The following is a 27,298-nucleotide window of genomic DNA, read 5'->3' on the forward strand; positions in this document are numbered from 1 at the left end:
GACTGCCCCAATCATTGCCTTTGCCCTGCAATCTGTCTGATGATGGGCAGTGTTAATCTGTTGCCTTGCTACTTGAGTCACTTCTGCCTGGGACACCCTGGTCAATTCTCTCTGACCGTCAGGTAAGTGGTCGCAAAGCAACTCAGTTTTTCCCAGAGAAACATTTGATACCTCACCATCGTTGCCTGATAGTTAGCAACTCTAAAACTTAACGCTGAAGACAAATAAGTCCTGTGGCCCATAAGGTCCAATCTTCACCCCTCCTTATCTATTGGAGGAGAATATATCTTGTGGGAATGACTTTGCACTGATTCAACAATTATAGAGTTAGGGCGCGGATGTGTGAAATGAAATTCAGCATCCTTTTCTAACACTCTGTACATGCTCTCCAACCTTTTTGAAGTAGGAGTCATGGATGCTGGTGTCTTTCACGACTATTGTGCAGTTTGTAGCAGTGTTGGCAAAAAAGAATGGCAATGGGCATCGACATCTCTACATTAACAACATCAAACACTGGGTCTTTCAGCCTTTCAATGGATTGCTGTGTTTCTATTCCCGCAGATTGTGCCATTCTCAGGATCTGTTCGGAAAAATGGCCTGAGTTTCTGAAGGTGAAATAGGGTCCTATGATCCTACTGCTCTGTCCAGAGAGGAAATTGATGGAGCCACCAAGGAATAAGAGGCAGAGTCGGACTGGTAATCATCTGTAGCAGAATGCGGGGATGCCTCTGGTTGAGAAGGCAAATCCTCTTCACGCACTCCAGGAGCTGCCAAAGCACTAATTTGAGGAAGTACTGGAGGTTGTGGAGCCATTGGTGGTACGGGTGGCGGCATCTGATGATGAACCATGTCAAGATCATATGTCTTCTGAGACAGGTGAGACACATTTTCAGCCGGAGGATGCAATGAAGTGGTAGTTGGAATGGGTCTATGACGACGTGAGTCCATGTCCATATAGGCATAGAAACGATCGTCTTGTCAATGCCTCCAATGATCCCAATAGTAAGTAAGTCTAGGAGGGAGGGACCACTCCACCGCCTATCCCAATCCAACACCAGCGATCTAGAACAATGTCAAGAACAGGACACATAAGCAGAATCCATGCTATGGTCCCGAGGATAGTAAAGCGAAGACCTAGAAACAGGGGACTCCCGGTTTTGAGGTAAGTATGTAGGCGGTGGAAGAGGTAGATCCTATTCTCTGTCATGTGTTAGGGTCGAATCCCTGATTTCTCCCTTGGACGTCAAGGCAATCTGTATAGCGTCGATCCTCGGTATCAACATATCCACTATATCAACTCAGAAAGAAGAGCAGGAGCAACCTGTGTGGATGACAGTGACATTCAGGAGGAAGAGATTCAGAAGCTACTCTACACTGTTGGAGCTAAGAAACCACTTTGAGGATTTTACAGAAGTGGCTCTGAGCCTTCAAGAGAAGCTCTACAGCAGACCCCAGTGGACCCAGAGCAAGATCCTGGAGCCCTACAGAACAGAGGGGATGGAACTGCTCCCTGCAGCAAGAGGAAGAGAAGGATACTCGTGGTTGGTGACTCCCTACCGTGAGGAACAGAAGCGGCTGTATGCCGCCCTGACCAATTAGCTCGAGAAGTATGTTATCTCCCAGGAGCACAGATTGGAGATGTGATGGTACAGCTGCTGAAACTCATCAAGTCCACCCATTGTTATCCCCTCCTGCTCATCCATGTGTGAACGAACAATACTGTCAAGCACAGCTGTGATCACACTGGGCAGGTGCACATGTCACTTTAAGCCATGGTGGCTTATAAGCTACTCACAATAGCTCATTTTGAAAAATAGCCCATTGTGCCCGTCACACTATCGGACCAATAAGCTACTATAAGTAGCTTACTGTATGTAGCTTATTCCCCTCCTATCTCCCCCCCTCATCTCCCCTCCTCCCTCTGTAGTCCTCCTACCTGGGTGGGCAAGTATCCCAGCTTCCTTAGCAGTGGAAACCATATCCCACCATCCCTCATGCTGCTGCTATGTCACCTGCCTTCCTCCGATTGGCCGGCTTCATGCAAGGGGCATCCTCTGCTGTCTCCTGTCTCTGCTGGCCCCCCACCATTCTCTACACGGCATCGATCCCGCATCCTCACCGACCCAGCATTGCACCGATTCTCATAGCTTTCCTTCCCAATCATTCCCCCCACCCACATCCCACTGCCGTCCTGCTTCCCAAGTCGGTTTTCCAAGCCCTTCCCTTATCTCCAGCCGTGTGCACCAAAAAGGGGGTCGGAGTTCTAATTCCTTGAACATTTGCTGGAATGGGGTGAAAATTTATATGTGGGATATCCTCATGTGGTGCCACCACATGCTGTACTGGATAATTATGCAACTTTGATTTTCAGCAGAAAAGTGCACTGGAACAAGTTGTTTCCTTTCCATACCTCCTTACCCTTTGCTTCACCCCCCCGCCACACACACACTCCTTACTCCTACCCCGCCACCAATGTCCAAGCCTCTCTCCCTTCGCAAGCAACAACACAGAATCAAAAGAAATTGTTTATTGTCATACAAAGCGGCTTATTGATCTTATTTAGTTTCTTTGGCTTGCTTAAAACTGGGGTCGCTAAATACTGTTTTGAATGTACCAAGGCACTACTTTGCTTTATTTCTGGGATGGAGGGTTTGCAGGAATGGGAAGAAATGTCATACTCAGGTTTCCCTCACTGGGAGGCACAAGATGCCCCACTAAAACCCTGCATGAGCAAAACCTACTTCGAATCAAAAAGAGGCGGGGGGGGGGCTAAACCTTTTAAAGTTTGCAGGTAAGGGAGGAAATTTCATACACAGGTTCCCCTCTGTAGGGCCCTGGGCCTGTAAGCAAGCTAACAGTAGTTTTACAGATGCTTAGAGATCCATAATGCTCTCTGCTTTGGTTCATTATTAGTAGCAATCCCTTGCAAGTGGGCCTCTCAGCTTGTAAGATGAGTCAAAGGCTGATATAGACCCCCTCAGCACATTCCATGCTAACGAGCCTGGCACCATTTATCTTATCAGGGCCTAGCATGAGCCTGAGAAGTGGAGCTCTGTTTATCTTAACCAGAACCAGGTGTATGTGCTGGGAAAATTATGATAGTCTCCCTTCTGCTAAATATGTTATTAAGTGCTGCCAAGCACTGCCAGGCTATGCTGAGAAAGTTGAAGATAAGCTTAAACACACATGATTAATGCTTGTGCCTGTCGTATTATCTCACTGCTATGCATGAAACACATGTATGATATAAAAGCCTTCTTGTAGCGGAATTTTTTGTTCAGAGCTTTTGTCTGATCCAGCAACTGGGTACACCTGTGTGCTGTAAGTACTCAATAAATGTCTCCTTGTAAGTAAACCTGGATCTGACTTATCACTTTCTTGGCACCTCTAAATTCTGGAAGCCCACAGCTGGGGCAAACATTTGGCGCAGCGAGCAGGTCCCAAGAGAGTTGTAAGCAGGGTGCCAAGTTTTGGAGGAGGAGGGCAATGGGCATGACTTGAGAGATGCTGGGGTCTGTTGCAGAGCAACAGAAAGAGGGAAAAGTTAGGGCTGAGACACTCCACCAAGTTGGCCATTCGTGGAAGGTGACACAGGAGGGAGCCATCTTAAGAGAGGGGCATCCCTGAGAAGCAAGACTGGCCTTGAAGTTCATGCCCAGACTGCTGGCAACTTGTCTAACTTCCACTTCCTATCCTCTATTGATATTTGTAGATGTGTGGATTAGCTGTTTCTATGCAGTCTGAGAGTTTCCTAGAATCTGCATTTGTAAAGAAGCTAGTTGTTTAGTAATAAAGGAGTGTTGGCCTGAAGCTTTGTTTCCTGGAGTGTGTTCATTGTGAAGGGAGAAGACAAAGGAACATGGCACAATGTTGCTGAATGACCCAGGCTGCTGCGACAGATGACACATGAACCCACGATGGGTTAATTAACCCTTACTGCAGACCGTGGGTTATCTGGGTGGCTTATTTTCAGTAAATAACCCACCATGGGTGGGAAAAGAACTCACAGATAACACGCTAAGCTATCATGGGTTAAATAAATCATGATGGTTTATTTAACCCATCGTGGGTTAACATGTTGTCTAAACCCAGTCATCGTGTCAGATTATGAAAGGAAGCTCAAGAACTTTGAGGCTCAAGAGGTGTTCTCATCCATCCTTCCAGTCCATGGAAAAGGACTAGAAAGGGAAAGAAGGATCCTGCAGGAGAACAACAGGATATGAAGATGGTGTTGCTGGGAGATATTTAGCTTCTGAGAGCATGGCTTATGGTTTTTGGATGAAGAACTGCTGGTGGGGGGTGGACTTCACCTCATAAAGACTGGGAAGAACATACTTGCCCTATGAATGACAAGTTTAATCAGGAATGCTTTAAACTTAATCTTGTGGGGGATGGAGATGAAAGCCCAGAGATAAGGACTACAGATAAGGGCTCATGCACCGTAGCAGGACTGGGACAGCAGTTGTAGTGGGGTCTGTTAAACCTTTTAATAAAAACGCAGGGAGGTCATTGAATCATAAAGTTCATGGCTTTCGGTGTTTTTATACTAATGCTCAGAGTATGGGAAATAAACTGGATGAGCTTGAACTGCTGATTCAAGAAGGAAAATATGACTTCATATGTATCACTGAGTCTTGGTGGGATGACTCCCATGAGCAGAATATACAACTGAATGATATAACTTGTTCAAAAAGAACAGAAACCATAGAAAGGGGGTAGGAGTTGCAACATACATTAGAAATGTACACACCTGCACAGAAAATCAAGGCAATGAACATGATGGACCTATTCAAAGCATCTGAGTTAAAATAGTGGAGGAAGGAATAAAAACAATACTGTGGTTGGAGTCTACTACTGACCACCCAACCGAGGAGAAGATTTGGGTGATGCTTTCCAAAAGCAAATTGCAGATATTTCAAGGAACAATGAAGTAGTAGTAATGGGGGGGAACATTTAAAAAAATATTTTAAAAAGTATTTAGCATTTTTATAGTATTTTATTGTATGCCCCAATTAGGAAAAAAAGGAAGGCTACAGAAGAAGCCAATGTGCCTATACAAAAAATTTAGTGATGATATGAAAATAAAAAACGACACATAGAGGAGATGGAAGGAGGGACAGGTCACTAAGGAAATGTACAGGTAGATTAGCAGAGATGATGTCAATAAGGTTAACGCTCAGAGTCAGCTAAGGTTGGCAAGGGATGGTAAGAATAACCAAAAGGGCTTCTTCAGACATGTTCAAAATAAAATAGTGGCAAAAGTAATGGTTGACCAGCTGCTCAGGGAAGATGGCAAAATGCTGACAGATGACAAAAGCAGAACTGCTCAACTTCTATTTTGGCTCAGTCTTCTCCCAAAAGAGGATATGTCTCACATCTGGCATATGTGACAGTCAGGCTGAAAGAATAGAGTTGAGGTTGACAAAGAGAAGGTCAGCTCTGTAAGCACTTTAGATGAGTTCACGTCCCCAGGTCCAGATGAATTGCATCCTAGGGTGTTGAAGGAGGCAGTGGATGGATTCTTGGAACCTCTATCTATTATCTTTGAGAAATCCTGGAGAACGGATGGACCAGAGAAGGGCAAATGTTGTCCCTATCTTCAAAAAGGAAGATCTGGGGAATTATAGACCAGTCAATCTCACATCAACACCTGGGAAGATTCTAGAGCAGATTATAAAGTGCTTGATCTGTAGGCACCTTGACACAAATGCAGTGATCACTGGAAGCCAGCATGGATTTGTCAAGAACAAGTCCTGCTAGACAAATCTTTCATTTTTTGATCAGGTAACTTCCTTAGTAGATTGTGGAAATGCAGATAATATATCTTGACTTCAGCAAAGCATTTGACAAAGTGTCCCATGGTAGGACACAAAATAATGGGTTTAGGTTACAGGTAGGCAGATTTCCGTTGAGCATCAGGAAACACTTCCTAAAGGTCAGTGCAGACGATGGAACCAACTGCTTAGAGAGGTGGTGGACTCTCTGTTGCTGGAGGTATTCAAGCAAAGACTGGACAGCCACCTGTCAGGGATGCTTTGAACTGGATTCCTGCACTGAGTAGGGGGGTGGATTCAATGACCTAAATGGCCTCTTCCAACTTTGTGATTCTACAATTCTATATTACTTAAAGGAAATGGAATGGGCAATCCCAGGGGCTGTAATTCCAGTCCCAGGGGCCCTACTATCAGAACCTGTCATTATAGCCCCTCATAGTCTGTTACTGCCATTCCTCTTCTCTCCCTGTCAGTGCGGTTAATATACTTTATTTTTAAGAGACTTCTAAGCTGCCTTGAAAAACATTAACATTAAAAACAAAAATGGGTCCAGGAGGTTGTAAATTCCTCCTTGAGAGAGGGAGTGGTGCTGGCCGCTTTAAAAGAGGCAGTAATCAGACCCCTCCTGACAAAGCCTAACCTAGGCCCGGAGGATGTTAACAATTATAGGCCAGTGGCCAACATCCCCTTCCTGGGCAAGGTGCTTGAGCGGGTGGTTGTAGGTCAGCTCCAGTCACTATTGAATGAAACAGATTCTCTAGATCCATTTCAGTCGGGCTTCAGGCCCGGTTTTGGAACATAAACTGCCTTGGTCGCCCTGTGGGATGACCTCTGCCAGGAGAGGGACAGGGGGAGTGCGACCCTGTGATTCTCCTGGACCTCTCAGCGGCTTTCGATACCATCAACCACGGTATCCTTCTGGATAGGTTGTCTGGGTTGGGAGTTGGAGACACTGCACTGCAGTGGTTCTGCTCCTACTTGGATGGCCGATTCCAGAAGGTGGTGCTGGGGGATTATTGCTCTGTGCCATGGCAATTGTGCCATGGGGTTCCACAAGGCTCTATTTTATCCCCCATGCAGTTTAACATCTACATGAAACCACTGGGGGAGGTTGTCCAGAGGTGTGGCCTGACGTGCCATCAATATGCGGATGACACCCAGCTCTACCTCTCTTTCTCATCAAACCCAGGTGAGGCAGTGACTGTTCTGAATCAGGGCCTGGGCATGGTAATGGACTGGATGAGGGCCAATAAACTGAAACTCAATCCAGACAAGATGGAGGTACTGTTAGTGGGTGGTTCATCTGCTCGGCTAGGAGATATTCAACCTGTTCTGGAGGGGGTTGGACTCCCCCTAAAGGATCACATTCATAGTTTGGGGGTGCTCTTGGATCCAGAACTGTCACTTGAGGCACAGGTGAACTCAGTGGCATGGAGCACTTTTTATCAGCTTAGGCTGGTATACCAACTACGCCCTTATCTGGACAGAGATAGCCTAGCTACAGGTATCCATGCTCTGATAACTTCTTGTCTGGATTACTGCAATGCGTTATATGTGGGGCTGCCTTCGAAAACGGTCCGGAAACTTCAGCTGGTCCAAAATAGGGCAGCAAGATTGTTAACAGGGACTGGCCAGCGAGCTTATATTACACCAGTACTTTTTCAGCTGCACTGGCTGCCAGTCCATTTCCAGGCCTGATTCAAAGTGCTGGTGTTAACATTCAAAGCCCTTAACGGCCTGGGGCCAAGTTATCTGAAGGAGCGCCTCCTCCCATATGTGCCTGCCTGGAGCTTAAGATCATCATCAGCGGCCCTTCTCCATGTGCCCTTGCCAAAGGAAGTGAGGTGTGTGGTTACGGAGGGCTTTTTCTGCTGTGGCAACCCGGCTGTGTTATTAGCTCCCTAGTGAGGTTTGCCCGGCGTCTATATCACATTCCTTTTGGTGCCAGGTGAAGACCTTTTTATTTTCTCAGGCATTTTAGCATTTTAGCTTCCTAGACTTTTAGCTTTGCTGTTTTAACTCTGTATTTTAAATTTCTGCACTGCTGCTAGGTTTTATTGTGCTTGTATTGTTATATTGTGGTTTTAATGTTCTATATATTTTATATTGCTTTATTGTGTGCCATTTGGTTTTAATTTCTGTGAACCGCCCAGAGAGCTTCGGCTATTGAGTGGTATAGAAATGAAATAAAAATAAAACAAAAAACAAAAAACAAGGCAGACCATTTCTATCCCTGTGGCCAGAATATCTGAAAATCATGTTAGAGCAAACATCAAAATTAAAATTTAAAGTAATAATATGAAAGTGCATCTCCTTTCAATACTATTCCCGTGGCTCCTTTCAGGGCCCATTCCTGTTTGGGGGGCGGGGGGGGGGGAGAGCTTGCAATGATTTCAGCGGAGGCCAGTCGTATCAATAAAACATCCTCCTTTCCTTTGGACCTCCGGATAGCTGCCATTGTTTCCAGTGGACAGCCTCATCCTTCGGTTTAGATAGTTTTCTCCTCTGGAAATCAATAATCATGTTGGGAAACTGTCTAATAATTTCAGTGACTCAGCCTCCGCGGAGAAGTCCAGCCCTTGCAGCACCAACCGTCAAACGCAGCACCGCGCCACGAATGACGCTCCCTCCGATTGCCATATAATGGAGGCTGGCAAAGTACCTCGCCGCACACATTTCTGAAGTACTCACGGCGACCCGAAGGATGCGCCGAGGCTCCCGCCGCCTTCGGCAGCAGGGAAATAAGTAGCCCGGAATAACGCCCCCGGCCCCTCCATGCCCCCCTTCCCGCTCTTGCCGCTGAACTCGACTCCGCTATCCAAGGACTCCTAGGAAACAAAGAACCGACCGTCTTACGGCCCCTCGAAGACTAACGTTTCATTGCGGCGGCAGCTTTCGCCGGCTAGGGCCCACTTCGTCAGATGCGGGGCGCCCACCACAGCCCACGCTGCAATAAGCCAGTCTTGGAAGGGGCCACAAGGCGGTCGGTTGTTTTAGCTACAGCCGTCTAACGAAGACTCCCCTCCGCTCTCTGGAAAACAAGGGATCCCCTTCCGCCTCCCACACTCGCACAGAGCGGGCGGCCGCCCGTCTCTCGCTCGCGCGTGCCCACCAGGCCCCCCTCCGCCCCCAGCCGAGGCGACCGAACAGGCGCGCCGTCCGCACAGCAGCCAGCTGGGCAGCTCCGGGACGCCCGCGAAGCATTCGGACGGAGGGAACTCCGAAGACGAGGCAGGCGGCGCAGGAGTGCCCTGTGTACTGGGCTCGACTCCCCAGCCGACCTACCTTCGGCTTATACAGCCACCTTCTGAATCTGCTCATCATCATCATCTCTGCCGCCGCCGCGTCGTCCTTCTTCAGTCGCCTCAGACCAATCAAGCACCTGCGGTGGGCGGTTGCCAGTCCAGGTCGCCGGGGGGAAAGGCGCTCTTCCTCGCTGCAAGCCGCCTGAGCCCTAGGCAGCCTCGACCACGCCGTTCTTTCCCCCTCACGGCGCCCCCCTCACTGATTTCTCTCACCCGCTGGCTTCAAGACACCGGCAGCTCAGCCAGCAACCAACCACGCACGCCCACAAGCACTTTTCACCCCCGCTCCATCGCTCCGCCTTCCGCTCGCCCTGCGCCAATTGAAATACAAAGGAACGACCCCGGCTCCTGAGCGAAGGGTTCGTAGGTGTCACGGTGTCCGCTTAAGCTTTCCCTATAAACGTGAACTAAATAAACATATAGCCACTGGTACCTACAAATCCCACGATACATTGCTCGTAAAGCGCAGGCGTTTAGAGTTCGGCCGTATATGGCAGGCCATATTTTCCAGATCGATCCCAATTAATGATCAGTGCAGTTAGGCGTACTGTTGGGCCCCAGCCCCCACCTCTTTTTGAGGCCAGTACTTCTGTTTTGAGAAGTGAGCAAGCGTGATATTTTCCATACATTTCCTTTCCCCCACTCCCACCCCACTTTAAGCCCGTATTTCGTTCCACTCCCCACTCTTAATTCTACACTATTTAACATTTCTATCACACTGTCAGCCAATCTTACACATCTTACCTACATCATCTTGGGTGCAGTCTGAGAGGAAGTGGCTTACCTGAGGCCAGCTAATGAGTTCATGGATAGCCCAGGAGCTTTCGAATTCACAGCTCATGAAGCAATTGTACACTTAACTGGGAGTAAGTCCCATTAAACTCCATGAGACTTATGTCTGAGTATTCTTACTTCTGAGAATAGGATTGTAGTATCAGTCTTTCAGACACTATAACAAAAAACGAATATAGTGTAATGTAGTACAGAAGTGCCTAAGAAAAAAGCCATACCTACACACACACAGTTTCACCCTAAGCATGCTTTATGGTAAATACACCCACTAAGCCCAATGGGCCTTCCCTTGTCTCTTTAGGTTGAACTTCTCAAATATGGGGGGGGGGAGGTGGCATGGCTCCCATGCACAGGCCTCTGGCTCTCTTTTGAGATGGTCAGCACTGCCCCTTCCTCGCTTTCTTTTCCAGCAGCCAGAAGGCAACAACCTGTTTAATCCCACCCCCACCCCCCATTCCTGTTTTGCCTCTCTCCAACTCCATTCCTTCCAGTAGCTCACCACTAAAGGACACTTTTCACAGTCTACCTGAAGTGGGAAATCAGGGACCAGCTGGTGGTCTGGAGCAGGACAGACCCAAATCACCTGTCACAGTTGGGACTCTGGTTGGGAGAGCGATGGAGATAGAGTATGAGAACAAGGCTGGATTAAGATCACTAGGGGCCCTGGAGCAGTTCTAACAATAGGGCCCATCTGAGTTACGAGTTACTCAGGCAAGTAATTGTGCATAGGAGTGAATGTGAGCACATTTTCAGTCCTGCCACTTCATTGAGACTAACTAAAATCATATGCATGTGTACTCTGAAGTAAATCCTACCGAGTTCAGTGGGATTTACTCCCCGGTAACTGTATATAGGATTGCAGCATAACAGCTTAATCTCATGCATTTTTACTCAGTTACTCAAGTAACTGCATGAGATGTCCAGTGCTCCACTTGGTCCAGTTCTGTGGGATCGATTTCAGCTTTTGAGGCCCAAGATGTGGACAAGACACTTGAAGCTGTGCATGCGACTACTTATATTCTTGCCCCATGTCTGTCATGGTTAATTCAAACTAGCTGGAGGGGGACTGACTGGGTGGGTCCAGTGTGTGGTTAATGCATCACTGCAGGAGGGACGGGCACTTGATGCCTTGAAAGGTAGTGCTGGTGTACCTGCTTCTCAAGAAATCCACACTGGATTCAATGGTTCTTAATAACTCCTTCCCAGTCACTAATATCCCTTTCCTAGAGAACGTGCTCAAAAGGGTGGTGGCTGTACCGCTTCAGATGTTCTTGAGAGAAACAGATTATCTAGACCCTTTCCAGTCTGGATTCAAGCCTAGTTTGGGGACTGAATGAGCCTTGGCCACCACCTCTCCCTTTATTGAGAGAAAGACAGGGAGTGCAACCCTGTTGATTCTTCTTGATCTCTCAAGCAGCTTTTGATACTGTTCACCACAGTATTTTTCTGGACTGGCTGTGTAAGTTAGGAGTTGGGGGCGTGGTGTTACAGTGGTTCTACTCCTATCTGCAGGGCTGTGTCCAGAGGATAGTATTGGGTGACCATACCTCAGGCCCATGGCAGTTCAGTTGTGGGGTCCCTCAGGGTTTCATTCTGTCCCCTGATGCCATTCAACATCTACATGAAGCAAATGGGGGTGATAATAAGGACATGGAGTAAAGTATAACCAGTACACTGATGATGCCCAAATTTACTTTTCTGTTATCATCTGAGTCAGGAGATGCACTTTACATGGGGCTGCCTGTGAGGTTAGCTGAGGCTACAGCTAGTGCAAAATGTTACAGCTAGGCTGCAGAGTGGGACAGTCTACCAGGAACATATTACACCAGTTATAAGGGAGTTGCACTGGCTGCCAATAAGCTACCAAGCCAAGTTCAAGGTGCTATGCTGACATATAAAGCCCTACATGGCTGCATACCTGGTTACCTGATAGAGTGCCTTTTCTCTTATGCACCCACCTGGATATTAAGTTCGAGTGATAACGCCCTCTTGACCATGCCACATTTGCCTGGAGTTTGATATGCAGCAACCCAAGAGAGGGCATTCTCCATACAGGCACCCCAACTGTGAAACTCCTCCCTCATACATGGGCGGCACCCAGTCTTACAAGATTTCAGCACCAGCTAAAGACTTATTTGTTCACCCATGCTTTTGACTGATTTTCTTTCTTTTTTCTTTTGTCACATTGTGTAAATTGTTATCTGTTACTATTCTCCTGTTTGATTATTTTTTTGTCAATGCTATATTGTTTTACTGTGTTTTATTGTTTGAATCCTGCTTTGGGATTATTTATAACGAAAAGTGGGTAAGAAATTTATTAATTAAACAAATACATGCAATTACAACTTTAAAGCACAATCCTATGCATGTTTAGGCAGAAAAAAGTCCTACCAGCATTCTCCAGCCAGCCAGGGGGAAATTGTAGGACTTTTTTTCTGTCTAAACATGCATAGGATTGCACCCTTATTTATTTATGGATATTATGTAAGTTTTCAGTAGGTGGTGGAAATCCAGAAGGGTCAGTACCTGTCTAATTTATACTGGTAGGAAGTTCCAGAAAGTGGGTCCTGAGATATTAAAGGCTTTATTGCAAGCCATCATAGACCGGAAATCTTATTTTGTTGAAAATTAAGGTTTTGTGATTTTTAAAAATTAATATGAGATCTGACATTATAGGTGCAAAGTCCAGTGATACAGACTGGCAAGACTGGTCAGTTTTAGAGGAAGGAAAAGTATGATTGCAGAGATGGGAGCTAGATGAGCAGTGCTAGGAGAGCCTCAAGGATGGAAGCACAGGTATGGTGAGAGGAGAGGATGAGAGATAATGGAGTGGAAAGGAATGGAGCATCAAAGATGCCTTCATACCCTTCAACTGTGGAGTCCAACATTTCAAGTTATGAAGAGTGCATTCCCTTGAAATGTGAATGTGCAAGTGCCATCTGTCCCTTCTGAGGACACTTAAAGGAGCAGGGTTTACAGGTGATAAATCTCAACACCTATATATTTTTTTAAAAAACTAAGCACTGCCCCCGTCATCTTTATTAATAAACTGTACAACTAGAGATCACATATTCTGTTCCACTGGTACAAAACTCCACTCCTGATTTTCCTTCCAGGAATTTTTTAAACAACACCACCTACCATTCTCCCTAGCATTTTCCTTCTTCTCGCCGCCAGCCCATTCTTCTTCCCCCGCTCCAAGCCAATGGGAGGAAGGGAAGCAATGATCCGGCTCGGTTGTGAATGAAGGCAAATGGACCACCCAGTTTGAGATGGGGACAGGGCGGCTGCCTGGAAAGCCTACGGTGGCCCCGAGCAGTCGCTTGTCCAGCGCCATCGATAATCCAGGCTTGTGTGGGGAAAGCGCGCAGATTCAAGGCAACACGCAGAAAGCCCTCGTTGGCCGTCACCCAAAAGGGGGTTGAAAAATGGTGCTGCCTATAGAGGCCCCGCTTATTAAACCAATCAGCGGGGCTGCTACCGCTACGGAGACTGGCGAGGGTTAGCAGCACTGCAGCCGCCCTCCCGAAGGGAAATCAGTGATTGTTCCTGATGTTGTAAATCTAAGGAAACCGTATATCGCTTTAAGTTGAAACTTTAAAATCGTGTAGAATTTCAGCGCCGTCTAAGCGGGGGGCGGGGCCGGGGGCCGTAAATATTAAAAGTCACGTTTCCGCGGCGTTTGAGCGGTTGCTAGGCAACGGGATGTCCACAGGAACTGCCATTTTGTTTCGGTTACTGGCGTTTGCTTTCCTGTTGCCAGCCTCCTAAACTGGTCTTTCTGGCGCCCTGCTAACACGCTCGTTGCTTGTCGTTATTAGTAGGATCTCAAGGGAGACCTGACGAAAATTTATCTTCTGCAAAAGGTAAGCCCTCCTTCGGGTGGGTGCGAATCCTGCCCAGGGAACTGTTTTGCAGGTATGCCAGTGTTGAAACAAATGTGTGGAGATGTAAATTATTATTTATTTAAAAGATTTATAAGCCGCCCTTTAGGAAAAAGCCTCCCAAGGTGGTGTATCAAATTGAAAGCCACAAAACACAATAACATAGTAATCCTCTGTAGGTCTACTCAGAAATAAGCCCTATTGCGTTCAATGAGACTTACTCCCAAATAAGTATTGATAGGATTGCAGCCTAAAACAATTATAAAAAACAATAGTATCAGAATTAAAACCAGATATGTCAGCACCATAAATTCACATTAACCACAAACTTGGAAAAAGACACCTTGGTGAGCTCCACTGACAATCTTGTGGCGGTACAGCAGGTTCAGATAATCATGGGACTGGATAAAAGGAGGATCCATGAAATCAAAAAGGGATCCTCATGATTTCATGTAATTTTTAAAGGGGAAACCTGCAAAACCACTATCCAATCACAGAGCACATCTGCCTCCACAAACTGAACAAGAAAAATCATGGATCTGCACTCGTGGGCACAGCCACAGTGCAAAAACATGGATCTGAGGCAGGGATCCTTGGGGATCCTCATGATTTTTACAAGAAAAATATCTGCAAACACCATATCACAGATCACATCTGCCTCCACCAACTAAACCACGAAAATCAGGTCTGCCACTCACTGGCTCTTCCACAGTGCAAAAATGTGGTTTAGAGGCAGGGATCTGCAGGGATCCTCATGATTTTTACAGGGAAAATCCCCAAACCACAATCTAATCACAGACCACATCTGCTTCCACAGACTGGACCATGAAAAGCACAGATCCACCACTCATGCTTGCAGCCATGTTGCAAAAACATAGATCTGAGGCAGGGATCCTTTTGATTTCATATGATTTTTACAGAGCAAATCCCCCAAACCACAACCAAATCAGAAAGCACATCTGTCTTCACGGACTGAAGCAGAAAAATCAGGGATCTACTGCTCATGGGCACCTCCACAGCACAAAAACAAGGATCTGAGGCAGTGATCCTCATGATTTTTACAGGAAAGGCCCCCAAAACATCATCATATCTTAGAACACATCTATGCCCAGGGAACGAGTCACGAAAAACATAGATTTGGGACTTCATAGTACCGTCATGTTGTAAAACCATGGATAAGACACACAATTCGATATGGATCCCCTGAATTTTTTACATTGGGTCTCTCCCCCCCCAACCCCCATCCATCAAAGTACAGAACTTTGTCCAAGTATGCACACTCAGAATCCCAGATCTGCTGCTTCCCAGCAGATCCCAGGTCTTCTGCTTCAGCTCAAATGGTGTGAACCATTTATGCGAGTCATGGATCCTGATGGATCATCTTGGTTAAAATGTAGTGCATCCAAAATCATAGATGAATCACAAAGCAAGTCCATGTCAGTGGCATGGATCCTATATTTCTCAGATCCAGGATAGCAAGAAATAAAATGGATTCAAGATGCAGTTCGTTATGGGTCCTCTGGATTTTAATATAGTGTCCCCACAAATGTGCCACTACATCAGAGATCACATCCATGGCCACAGAGCAAAGTATTAAAATTATTGATCCTGTACTTCATGGAGCAAGCGTAATGTAAAAACATGAATCCATAACAATTACACTCGCATGCTTCATGGAACCACCATGGCATAAAAACATGGATTTGGGGCATGGGTCTTATGGATTTTTTTTACAGAAGATGCCACCAAAATAACCAGCTAATCACAGATCATTTCTGTGTCCATGGATTGCAATATGAAAATCATGGATCCACTGATTTGTGGTGCTGCCATGCCACAAAACATGCATCTGAGGCATGGATACTCATTATTCCCCTGGATTTTTATGAGGATGTCTCCAAAATCACCATCAAATCATATATCATGTCTGTGTCCAGGGACTGAACCATAGAAGGTCATTGGGTCTGATCCGCTGATCTGCCCCCTTCCAGAAATTTTCACTCATTTTGGGTTGACCCCAGAAGCACTAAATCACTGATAGTGGCCACTTGTGGAACAAAATTGTCAGGGCTGGCTGCACACACAAGAGCTGCATTGGATTCTGCCTCTGGTCATGTAGAAATTAGAAAATGTAGCGCACCAACAGTCAATTGATTTTTTTCTTCTTCCTCTCATATTGTGGTTGAACTAGTAGCCATCCAGTTATATTGGTGGACAGCTCCCAGGCTACTGTCAGCCAATTTTCTGGAGCAAATGGCTCCTATATTTTTAAAGCTGCATTGGCTCCTGGTATGTTTCCATGCCAAAGTCAAAATGCTGGTCTTCATCTTTGAAGCATTACCACCCTCAACAAATATTATGTGAAGGACCATGTGCCTCCATGTGATCAAGCCCATCTGTTTAAAATCTGGAGGGATGGTCTTGCTTCACATTCTGCCATGGTCTGAGGCTAGTTTCATTTGTACAATGGACCGGAACTTTTCTGTGTTGGCAACAAAGCTTTGAAATGGTCTCCTGTGGGAGATGTGCCTGGCCTCCTCTCATTCCACCTTCTGAGAAATGGTGAAGAGCATCCTTCTTCACCAGGCTTTTAATGACAATTGAAACTGCAGTTTTATCCCCCTGAATCTGTATATTTGCTCTCTTTATGGACATTGGTGCTGTTTTGTATATTGTTGTACAATAATATATTGGTGCTGTTTTGTATATTATTTTATTTTGTAATAGATGTTATATTGCTAATTTATGTTGTATTGCTAACTGACTTGCCACTTCTTAGCAGGAAAAGAGCAGAGAAATAAAATAACATACTTTTAATTGGGGATGTTGGCAAAATCTGCAATGGATTCAAATGAGTTCAGATTTCTGTTTATCTGACCTACAGATTCTGCTGCAACCCGGCTTCTTTTGAATGGATTCTGTGGACTTCCAGACCATTCTTTTACTTTTGGGTGAGATCTGCATTTCTGCTCATTAGCGCTAATGCGTACTTGCAGTAATGTGTTAATGCACATTAGTGCTCATGAGCATTAGTGAGAATATGCATTGCACAAGTGGAAGATAATTTTCACAGAAAGTAATACAATTCCATCAGTGAGTGGCCAATGGAATTAAAGACACCTGACAAACACAGACAGAAAGGATCTAACAAAATCTGTACACACCCCTCCCCCCCCGCACTTGTATTGGATTACCTGCAGGTGGATGTGATCTGTAATTAGATGGTGGGCATGCCTCCAAAAACCATAAAGTTCCATTAGATCTCATGCCTCACAGATAGGTTTTTATATCATTATGATTACATGCTGGGGCTTGTGTGCAAGAATTATGAGGACCGTACTTCTGATCAAAGTTTGCGCAGCATGGTGTGGCACAGCATGCTGGATCCATGACAATTTTTATGGTATACTGCATAGATAAGGGTGTATGTGACTTAAGGTGTTCCATGCAAAAACTATTAAGATGATTTATGAGGATCCATTCCTCATATACCTGTTGTTGTTGTCCTGTGGAGCCTTGTTCCAATGGATACATGCTTTTTAGAGCCCAGTGAGTATAAAAGGAGAGCTGATTTGATTATGGATTTAGAAAAAGAGACCTGGTAAAGATATCAAAACAATCCTGAGTTGTGAGTGTGGCAGCGTGCTGGTGAACACTGCCTGATTACCTCTGCTGTGAGTGGGAATACCCAAAAAATGCAGGGATGTACTGGCCCCTTGTTAGTTTGTTGTGACATGAAACCAAGAAACTCTGGTTTGCTTATTAACGATCAACCCAGAGTAATAAGCCACAGTTTGGTTTGGGGTTATTTTTCATGCTTGTTCTGGAAGAGACAAGCCAGACTTCCTTGTTTGCACATCACGACAAACAACCCAAGGACGAAACTTTCCTATATTATTTTGCTGCTCTATGGCAGGAGCTCAGGTAGCGTGCATTAGCATGCTCACTCATTCCTAAAAACCCAGGGTTTAAAAACAGTGATTACATGACCCAGGATTTTTAAGGTTCAGTTCTGAGGGTACATGCCTTGAATCAATGCTTTTGTACTGTAGCGGAATGGTCAAGTACAGGATCAGTAATTTGGTTCAGTACATGGGCATCCATGTGAGCTATGATTTGACCATGGTTTCATGTGGATCCCATATAAAATTCCTATACATGTTTTTGTGATGTGCCTGTGCTGATGAGGGGTGGATCTGCAATTTTTCTGGTTCAGTCTGTGGAGGCAAATGTGCTCTGTGATCATAGAATCATAGAACAATAGGGTTGCAAGGGGCCTATAAGACCATGGAGTCCAACCCCCCTGCTCAGTGCAGGAATCCAAGGCAGAGCACCCCTGACAGATGGCTGTCCAAGCCTCATCTTGAATGCCTTCACTGTGGGAGAGTCTACTACCCCCCTAGGTAACTGGTTCCATTGTCGTATTGCTCTAACAGTCAGGAAGTCTTTCCTGGTGTTCAGCCAGAATCTGGTTTCCTGTAACGTACTCTTCCGTGTCCTGCATTCTGGGATGATTGAGAAGAGATGCTGGCCTTCCTCTCTGTGACAACCTTTCAAGTCCTTAAAGAGTGCTATCATATCTCCCCTCAGTCTTCTCTTCTCAAGGCTAAACATGCCCAGTTCTTTCAGTCTCTCTTCATAGGGCTTTGTTTCCAGGCCCCTGATCATCTTTGTTGCCCTTCTCTGAACCCTCTTCAACTTGTCTGTATCTTTCTTAAAGTGTAGTGCCCAGAACTGGACACAGTGCTCCAGATGAGGCCTAACCAGTGCTGAGTAGAGGGGAACTAGTACTTCCCGGGATTTGGAAGCTATACTTCTATTAATGCAGCCCAAAATAGCATTTGCCATTTTTGCAGCCACATCACATTGTTGGCTCCTATTCAGCTTGTGATCGACAACAATTCCAAGATCCTTTTCACTTGTAGTGTTGTTGAGCCAAGTATCCCCCATCTTATAACTGTGCACTTGGTTTCTTTTTCCTAGGTGCAGAACTTGGCATTTATGCCTATTCAATGTCATTCTGTTGTTTTCTGCCCAGCGCTCCAGTCTATCCAGATCACTTTGAATGTTGTTTCTGTCTTCCAAAGTATTATCTATCCCGCCCAATTTGGTGTCATCTGCAAATTTCCCTGCAGCTCCTCCTCCAAGTCATTAATACAAATGTTGAAGAGCACTGGGCTCAGGACTGAGCCTTGCGGTACCCTGTTCGTTACCAATCCCCAGTTTGAGAAGATCCCATTGATAAGCACTCTTTGAGTCCCGTTCTGTAGCCAACTGTGGATCCACTTGATTGTTGTTTCATCTAGCCCACTTTTAGCTAGTTTGCTAACCAGGCTATCATGCCGCACTTTGTCGAAAGCTTTGCTGAAGTCGAGGTACATTATGTCCACAGCATTCCCACAGTCCACAACGGAGGTTACCTGATTAAAAAATGAGATCAGATTCATCTGGCAGGATTTGTTCTTGACAAATCCATGTTGGCTTCGAGTAATCTCTGCATTGTTTTCAAGGCGCTTCCAGATGGATTGCTTTATCATCTGCTCCAGAATGTTCCCAGGGATTGATGTCAGACTGACTGGTCTGTAGTTCTCAGGTTCCTCCTTTTTACCCTTTTTAAAGATAGGATCAACATTAGCCCTCCTCCAGTCATCTGGCACTTCACTCATCCTCCGTGATTTCTCAAAGAGAATAGACAGCGGTTCTGAGAGTTTTTCTGCCAGTTCCTTTATTACTCTAGGATGCAGGCCCTGGAGATTTGAACGCATTCAAAGTAATTAGGTGTTCCTTGACCATATGCCCATCAATCTCAAGCTGCAATCCTGCCCCTTCAGCCTGCACTTCGCCTTTGCCAGGGGGGTCATAGACCCTCTTTTGGGAGAAGACTGAGCCAAAGTAGGAATTGAGCACTTCTGCCTTTTCTTGGTCATCTGTTATCATTTTGCCATCCTTATTTAATAGCTGAACCACCATTTCTTTTCTCTGTCTTTTACTATGCACATATCTGAAGAAAGCCTTTTTGTTGCTTTTAGCATCCCTCGCTAACCTCAGCTCGTTCTCAGCTTTAGCCTTCCTGACGCCATCCCTGTAATTCTGTGCTACCTGCCTGTACTCTTCCTTTGTAGCTTGGCCTTCCTTCCACTTCCTATATGTGTGCTTTTTTATTTTCAGGTCATCTCTAAGCTTTTTGTGAAGCCACATTGGCTTCTTCTGTTGTCTTCCACCTTTTTTTCTTGTTGGAATTGTTTGTAATTATGCTTTTAGAGTTTCCTTTTTTAAAAGCTCCCACCCATCTTGGACTTCTTTTCTCATTAGAGTCACTTGCCATGGGACCTTACTTATCATTGTTCTGAGTTTATTAAATTGGCTTTCCTAAAATCCAGGGTATGTGTTTGGCTACACTCGGCTTTTGCTTCCTTTAGAACCAAGAATTCAAGTACAACATGGTCGCTTCCCCCCCCCCCCCCGAGTTCCTGTAACTGCTACTTTATCCACTAAGTCATCTCTGTTGGTTAGGATCAAGTCAAGGATAGCCAATCCTCTAGTTACTTCCTCTACTTTCTGTAGGAGGAAGTTATCCGCAACATAAGTCAAGAATTTCTCGGAGAGGCCATGTTTTTCAGAATTTGTCTCCCAACAAATATTGGGGAATTGAAGTCCTCCATTACTACTACATCATGCTTCCTTGAAACATTGGCAATTTGCTTTTCAAAAGTTTCAAATATGATGGTGTTTGCGGTATCTTTCTTCTAAACATCCTGAGGATCTCTGCCTCCAATTCATGTTTTTGTACCCTGCTGCGGCCATGAGTGGTGGATCTGTGATCTTTCTGGTTCAGTCCGTGGAGGTAGATATGCTCTCTAATATGATGGCGTTTGGGGGTATGTTTTTTGTAAAAATCATAAGAATCCCTGAGGATCTGTGCCTCAGATACCTGTTTTAGTGACGTGGCTGCACCCACAAATGATGGATCTCTGTTTTTTCTTGTTCAGTCAGTGGAGGTGGATGTGCTCTGTGATGTGATGGTGGTTTGGGGGATTTGCTCTGTAAAAATCATATGAAATCAAGAGGATCTCTGGCAAGGACCCCTGTTTTTGTACCATGGCTATGCATACAAGTGGTGAATCTGTGATTTTTCTGGTTCAAACCATGGAGACAGATGTGTTCTGTGATTGGATGGTGGTTTTGGGGGCCTTCCCTTTAGCAATCATATGAAATCATGAGGATCCCTTTTTGATTTCCTGGATTGTTGTTTTACTTTCTTCCAATAATTATAGCACATTGCATTATCGGCAAAATTTAAGTTCAACTTTGACTTTAAAACCCGATTCTGTGCATGTTTATTGAGAAGCAATTTCCCTTGAGTTTAGTTGAACTCAGCTCCCAAGTAATTGTGCATCGCCTGAATTTTACCTTTTTCTATACTGAGTATATCAAGCTGTTATAATCAGGCACTAGAGTCTGGTGTTTAATGCTGCAATCCCACATTTACTTGGGGGTAGGTCCCATTGAAAACAATGGGAAATACTTCTAAGTAGACACGTCTAGGATTGCATTGTTATGTCTTATTGGGAGATATAGGTATAAAATTTAGTAAGCTGCCTTGGGAACATATATTTATGTTGAAGGTGCAGGATATACATTTTATAAATACGTACCTAGATATATAAATATGTCTGTGCTTCCTGTATTAATTTAATCTGGATCGTAAATTGTGCACTTTCTTTTAATCTGTTGTAGCTTTTTCATTTTCAAAAATAATTATTAAATGCCACACATACATGAAGAGCAGTTGCAAAGGAACATGGATGAGTGGACAGACTCCGAGAGGTCTGATGGCTCCAGCTACGACTATAAAAGAAGTTGTGTTAGTCTGTTCAAGCAAAAAAGCTCTTATCTGTGTATTTATTATTTATTTTATTTATTACATTTCTATACTGCTGAACAGCCGAGGCTCCCTGGGCAGTTCACAACAATGAAAACCATAAAATATAACATGATAAAACATAATATAAAAGTTTAAAAGTAGCATGTAAAACTGAAGTAAAATGCAGCAGCAGTTACAGCTCAGGGAAAGCCTGGGTGAAAAGGTGCGTTTCTAGGAGGCATTTGAAAGATGTCATGAACTGCATAGGGAAGGGTTTTCCAGTGGGTGCGTGCCACTACAGGCAAAGCCCGCCATCGGGGTTCTTCATGTTGACATTCCTTTCAATTTGGAATGACCAGCAAGACCTCCTCTGATGATCTTAAATGTCGCTTGGTTATATATAACGGAAGGCGGTTGGCTAGGAATTCTGGCCCCAAGTTGTTTAGGGCTCTACATGATAACTTAACCTTGTATGTGGCTCGGTAGCTAATAGGCAGCCAGTAAACTTCTTTTAACACAGGTGTTATGTGAACATAGCTAGGTGTCCCAGTGAGCACCTTAGTTGCTGCATTCTGCACTAACTGCAGCTTCTGAACCACGCACAAAGGTAGCCCTGCATAGAGTGCATTGCAGTCTAATCATGAGGTTACCAGTGCTATCCCTATCCAGGAATGGGTGTAGTTGGCATACCAACCAAAGTTGGTAATGGACGTTCCAGGCCACTGAGGCCACCTGGGCCTCCAGTGACAAAGATGGATGCAGGAGCCCCCAAACTGCGGAGCTGCTCCTTCAGAGAGCTGTAGTTGTGTTAGTCTGTTAATAATTGTGTTGGCCCGTTCAAGCAAAAAAGTACATCTGTTAAGATTATATATTTAAACTATAAATGAAAACAATATAAACATTTAATGATTTACAGGCTTCTGCAGAGTGAAGATGGCTGGCCAGTTGAAACACATTGAAATAGTAGTCCAACAGCTTAACCAATTCAATCCTGAAAATGAGAGTGTTGGGCATTTTTTGGAAGAATCGGCTAAGGTATTACAGGTATGTGAGATGCCTCTTTATCGTGTACCATTTCCACATTTTAAGTTACTATTCTGAATAACCTTATTTTTCTTACATGAAAAGTTACACAAAACACATTTTGTTATGTGATTGCAGTGTTCTCTTGTACAGAAGCAATTGGGTTATCTTCTTTTAGAATGAATGTTACTTTTCATGTCGCTAGACATCAGAATGCTTTAAGTGGATAGGTTAGGGAAAAGTAGGAGCAAGCAAACTGTACCAAAGTTCTGTTAAATAATGATGGTGGGAAATAACCTGAAACAATAAATAGAACACCAATCCAGATATTGTCAGATTGGCCCTCTGAAACACATTTAAATTTGTTATTGCTAAGCTTCAAGAGAAGTGTATTAATTACTGGTGGGTTTTTCCATTTAAATAGATAGTTTTCTTTAAGGAAGTCACAGTAAATTCTGTACTTTAGAAGAAGGAAATTTATTTTTGGACTAGAACAAAGACTGACATAAACAAGTGATAGAGAGGTACATCACTTGCTGAGCACTGAAATATGGGACCTATTTTAGAATGGCTGCCAGCCGTCCTTATCTTTCTCCCTGCCACCCTACACAATGGAAAGGTAAGGGGGAGAGAGCAGTGGGTGTTCTGAAGAGAGAAGAGAAGTGGAGGGGAGGGATTGGTAAGATTCTTGTGTCAATGAATTTTAGCATGGGTGAAGAAAAAGGACAAAGGAAGGTTTCCGTCCAACTACTATGCTTCTTTCATCACCTGTGTGTATGTGCATGCATGTGTACATGTTGTCCACATGCGTGTGAGGGGAGCAGGTGAAGATTGCTCCTGCCCCACCACTGTAAATTGTACATTTCTACTTATATTCCCTGCTTTTCTCATGAAATTTCACAAAACTTTTGCTTTACTTGGTGGTGGTAGTGGAATCTATTATTCTAAAGTCCCCACCTTGTCATTTCAGGTCAGAACGACCTTTGTTGCAATGCCTGGATGGACACTAAGAAATTTTGCAAGGAAGCTAGTATCTCTTTAATGAGACATTGACTTTCCCATGACAAAGCCTGAACGTGGAACCCTAGTCACATGTGTCACTGAGAATGAGATGCGGATTGACCCGCTGCTCTCAGAACATATGTTAAAATTTATTATTTCTCTTCCTTCCACTACCCTTCTGTCATGTTCCTCTGCACCCTTCCGTCAACTTCCTTCCTTCTTCCAAGTCCTCACGCCCCAAAGGTGTTTATTCCCTAGGACATGTGAGGTTTTAATCCCTGTGAAACCAACAACTTTCCCTTCATAGAAAGAAGCTACCCAGGGAAATGTGTAGCTCTACTAAATTATTCATGTATACATAAATATAAATAAACAGCTTTCATATATAAAAAACATACCTTTTGCAATAATATCCACAAATGCTGTGGCTCCTGTTCTAAAAGACCTCCATATTGAAATCTTTTATACCACTTGCAGACTAATTTCCTATACAATCACATGATCACAGGCAGGCAGAAACTGCTAAAGGAAGAAACTGTATGCAAATATAGTAATTAAGGATAATCTAATAAAACTAAAGAGGTATTCATAGACCTAAAAGATCCTGAATGTTAAAATTCTGAAGTACAATAGATCGAAACCTTACAACATGTTAAAGTAGTATGATAAAATGAGATAATAGTAACCATTTCTGACTTTAACAATCTCAAAGCTGAAGTGACAACAGACTGAATATAAGAACATAAAAAGAACCATGCTGGATCAGACCAAGGGTCCAGCATTCTGCCCACACGGTGGCTGAGCAGCTGTTGACTGGAAACCCACAAGCAGGACATGAGTGCAATAGCATCCTCCTGCCCATGTTCCCCAGCATGGTGCATAGGAAGCGTTGTAACAATGCTTCCGCAGTCTCCTCCCCTCCCTGCTCCTGGGGACACCCGCTTTTCATCCTCTCTGCGCTGCAGTTACGAGCATGGAGACGGGGAAGAACCATGCTGCCTATGAGGCAGTGGGAGCGCGGTTTCTGGGAACCAAGCTCAGAGCCCTGGCTCAGAGCTCGGATCCCAAAATCTGAAAAATCCTATGGCCGTCTAGACACTGTCTAGACGGCCATAGGATTGCTCTCCTCAGAGCTCTAGGATGGATACCATCTGGGCCTGGTGATTTATTTACTTTACATTTATCAATAAGGGTGAGAAATTTATCTTTTGTCACCGCTATTTGCCTCAGGTCCTCAGACTCCCTTCCTGAAAACATTAATTCAGGCACAGATATCTGTCCTATATCTTTTGCAGTGAAGACAGTATCTTCCTTTAGTACTCGGTTAACTCTATTGTCATCCAACAGTCCAACTGCCTCCCTAGCTGGTTTCCTGCTTCTGATATATTTAAAGAATTCTTTATTGTTGGCCTTGATCTTGTTAGCGATACGCTCCTCAAAATGCTTTTTTACATCTCTTATTATCTGCTTTCATTTCCTTTGTGCAAGTTTGTGGTTTTGTTTTCCTAATTTGGGCAAGGCTTCCATTTTTTGAAGGAAGCCCTCTTTTCTGTAATAGGTTTCCTGATACTATTCGTTAACCATGCTGGTGACCTCTTGGACTTGGTACTACCTTTCCTAACCTGTGGTATACATTTTAGCTGAGCTTCTGTCATTGTGGTTTTCAGTAACCGCCAAGAATTTTGAAGGGATTTAACCCTCTTGACTCCCCCTTTCATCTTCCTTTTCTCCTGTTCCCTCATTTTAGAGAAGTTTCCTCTTTTGAAGTCAATGTGACTTTGCTGGACTTCTTGGCAATTTTCCTCTTAAAAATGTATTAAATTTATACCTCTGTGGTCACTGTTTCTAGTTGGTTCAACAACATTTACATCTCATACTAGGTCCTAGGCAACACCATTTAGGATTAAATCCAAGGTTGTCTCCCATCTGGTCAGTTCCATGACCAACTCTTCTAGGGCACAGTTGTTCAGGGTATCAAGAAATTTAACCTCTTTGTCGTGACTGGAACATGCATTTATCCAGTCAATGTGGGGGTAATTGAAGTCACCACACTTTCTCATTTGGAGGCCTCCCTGATTTCATTTTCCATTACAAGGTCACCTTGAGCCTTCTGGTCTGGGGGATGCTAACACGTTCCTAGTGCTAAATTCGTTTTGGAGCCCCATATAAAAACCTTACAGGAGCGGAAAAAGAAAGGGATTTACCCCTCTTTTTTCTTTTTTTCCCTTTTTTTTTCTCTTTGTGCTCCTTAACCTTTTGATGGCCTGAAGGATTCCAAATCTCATATAATTATGGAATAAATGAATGAAACGTAAACAAAATCATACATATAAAATTACAGCAAAGGAAGAAAATCTAATTCCTCATTAAGGCCTGTGGGGGTAAAGTTTGTAGGGCAAGAATCCAATGCACTTATCTCTTTAACAGTAATTTCTGGTGCTGTACCTTCTCTACCCCCTTCATGGATCACTGCTTTGTTGTGGCAAAGGGGCTTGCGTAACTCAGTGAAGCCATAAGCTATGCCGTGCAGGGCCACCCAAGACGGACAGGTCATGGCAGAGAGTTCTGACAAAATGTGGTCCACTGGAGAAGGAAATGGCAACCCACTCCAGTATTCTTGCCAAGAAAACCCCATGGAATGTATTAATCCTAAAGGAAATCAACCCTGAGTGCTCATTGGAAGGACAGATACTGAAGCTGAAGCTCAAATATTTTGGCTACCTAATGCGAAGAGAAAACTCTCTGGAAAAGACCCTGATGCTGGGAAAGACTGAAGGCAAAAGGAGAAGGGGACGGCAGAGGATGAGATGGCTAGATAGCATCACCGATGCAATGAATATGAACTTGCTCCAGGAGAGAGCGCAGGACAGGAAGGCCTGGCATGCTATGGTCCATGGGGTCACGAAGAGTCGGACACAACTGAACGACTGAACAACAACACCTTCTCTACAGCCCAAAAGGACAAATCATGAATGGTGTGTTGGAACTCTACAAAGTGTCCCACCAAGGGAGCACCAAATCTGCAATTACAAATCTGCAATTACAAAAAGACTCCTATATGTCTTTTTAAGGGCCTGATAGTCTGCCCAATATAGATCCTATCATAGGGTCATTTAACTGCATATACAACATTGGTACTGCTACAGGTGGTGAAATGTTTTAATTGATATACCTTATGATCAAACAGATTATGAAATGAATGCATCTTATGTGTATGTTTACAGTAAATGCAATGCCCACATGGATGATGTCCATGTGAAGCCATTGCTTCAAATATTGTAGATTGTCGAAATGTGGACTGAATACTTGTATCTGAATGGACCATCCAATCTTTGAAGTTCTTGGTCCTTTTATACGACATTAAAAGCTTACCAGTTGTTTTTCGGGCCAAATTCAAGGTGTTGGTTTTGACCTTTAAAACCCTATACGGTTCCGGCCCAACCTGTCTCAAAGAGTGCCTCCAGCAACACCAGACAGGTCACTCAACAAGGTCAGCCTCGGATGGCCTTCTCTCTGTCTCATCAGCCAGGACAGCTAGGCTGGTGAGGACGAGGGAGAGGGCCTTCTCTGTGGTGGCCCCCACTCTGTGGAACTCCCTCCCTAGGGAACTCCGCCATGCCCCCTCTTTAATGAGCTTCCGCCACGCATTGAAAA

General features: G+C 44.5%; 2 protein-coding genes across 4 annotated transcripts in view; one reads left to right on the plus strand and one right to left on the minus strand.

Annotated features, from left to right (window-relative positions):
- ZFYVE28 (zinc finger FYVE-type containing 28) overlaps positions 1–13,233 on the minus strand; it is a 169,175-nt gene extending 155,942 nt beyond the window's left edge. The window contains exons 1-3 of one of the 3 annotated variants that reach the window (XM_084845048.1): positions 13,013–13,233; positions 11,419–11,488; positions 9,864–10,028 (exon numbers count right to left, since the gene is read on the minus strand). Coding sequence is in view for 1 of the 3 variants with exons in the window: in XM_084845047.1 (XP_084701173.1) it covers positions 9,060–9,104 (45 nt within the window). In the remaining 2 variants the exon portion in view is untranslated. Of the gene's footprint in view, positions 1–9,059; positions 9,364–9,863; positions 10,029–11,418; positions 11,489–13,012 lie in introns of those variants that run through there. The other 2 variants (XM_084845047.1, XM_084845049.1) reach the window with 2 other exon arrangements.
- Positions 13,062–27,298, plus strand: part of CFAP99 (cilia and flagella associated protein 99) — a 123,823-nt gene continuing 109,586 nt past the window's right edge. Inside the window, exons 1-2 of the mRNA XM_084845050.1 lie at positions 13,062–13,737; positions 22,536–22,663. Of these exons, the coding sequence (XP_084701176.1) occupies positions 22,553–22,663 (111 nt within the window). The 5' untranslated portion in view covers positions 13,062–13,737; positions 22,536–22,552. The remainder of the gene's footprint in view (positions 13,738–22,535; positions 22,664–27,298) is intronic.

Source organism: Heloderma suspectum, chromosome 3 (genome assembly GCF_057233095.1).
Source record: "Heloderma suspectum isolate Gila_16-S chromosome 3, 16-S_ref, whole genome shotgun sequence".
Lineage (NCBI taxonomy): Eukaryota > Metazoa > Chordata > Lepidosauria > Squamata > Helodermatidae > Heloderma > Heloderma suspectum.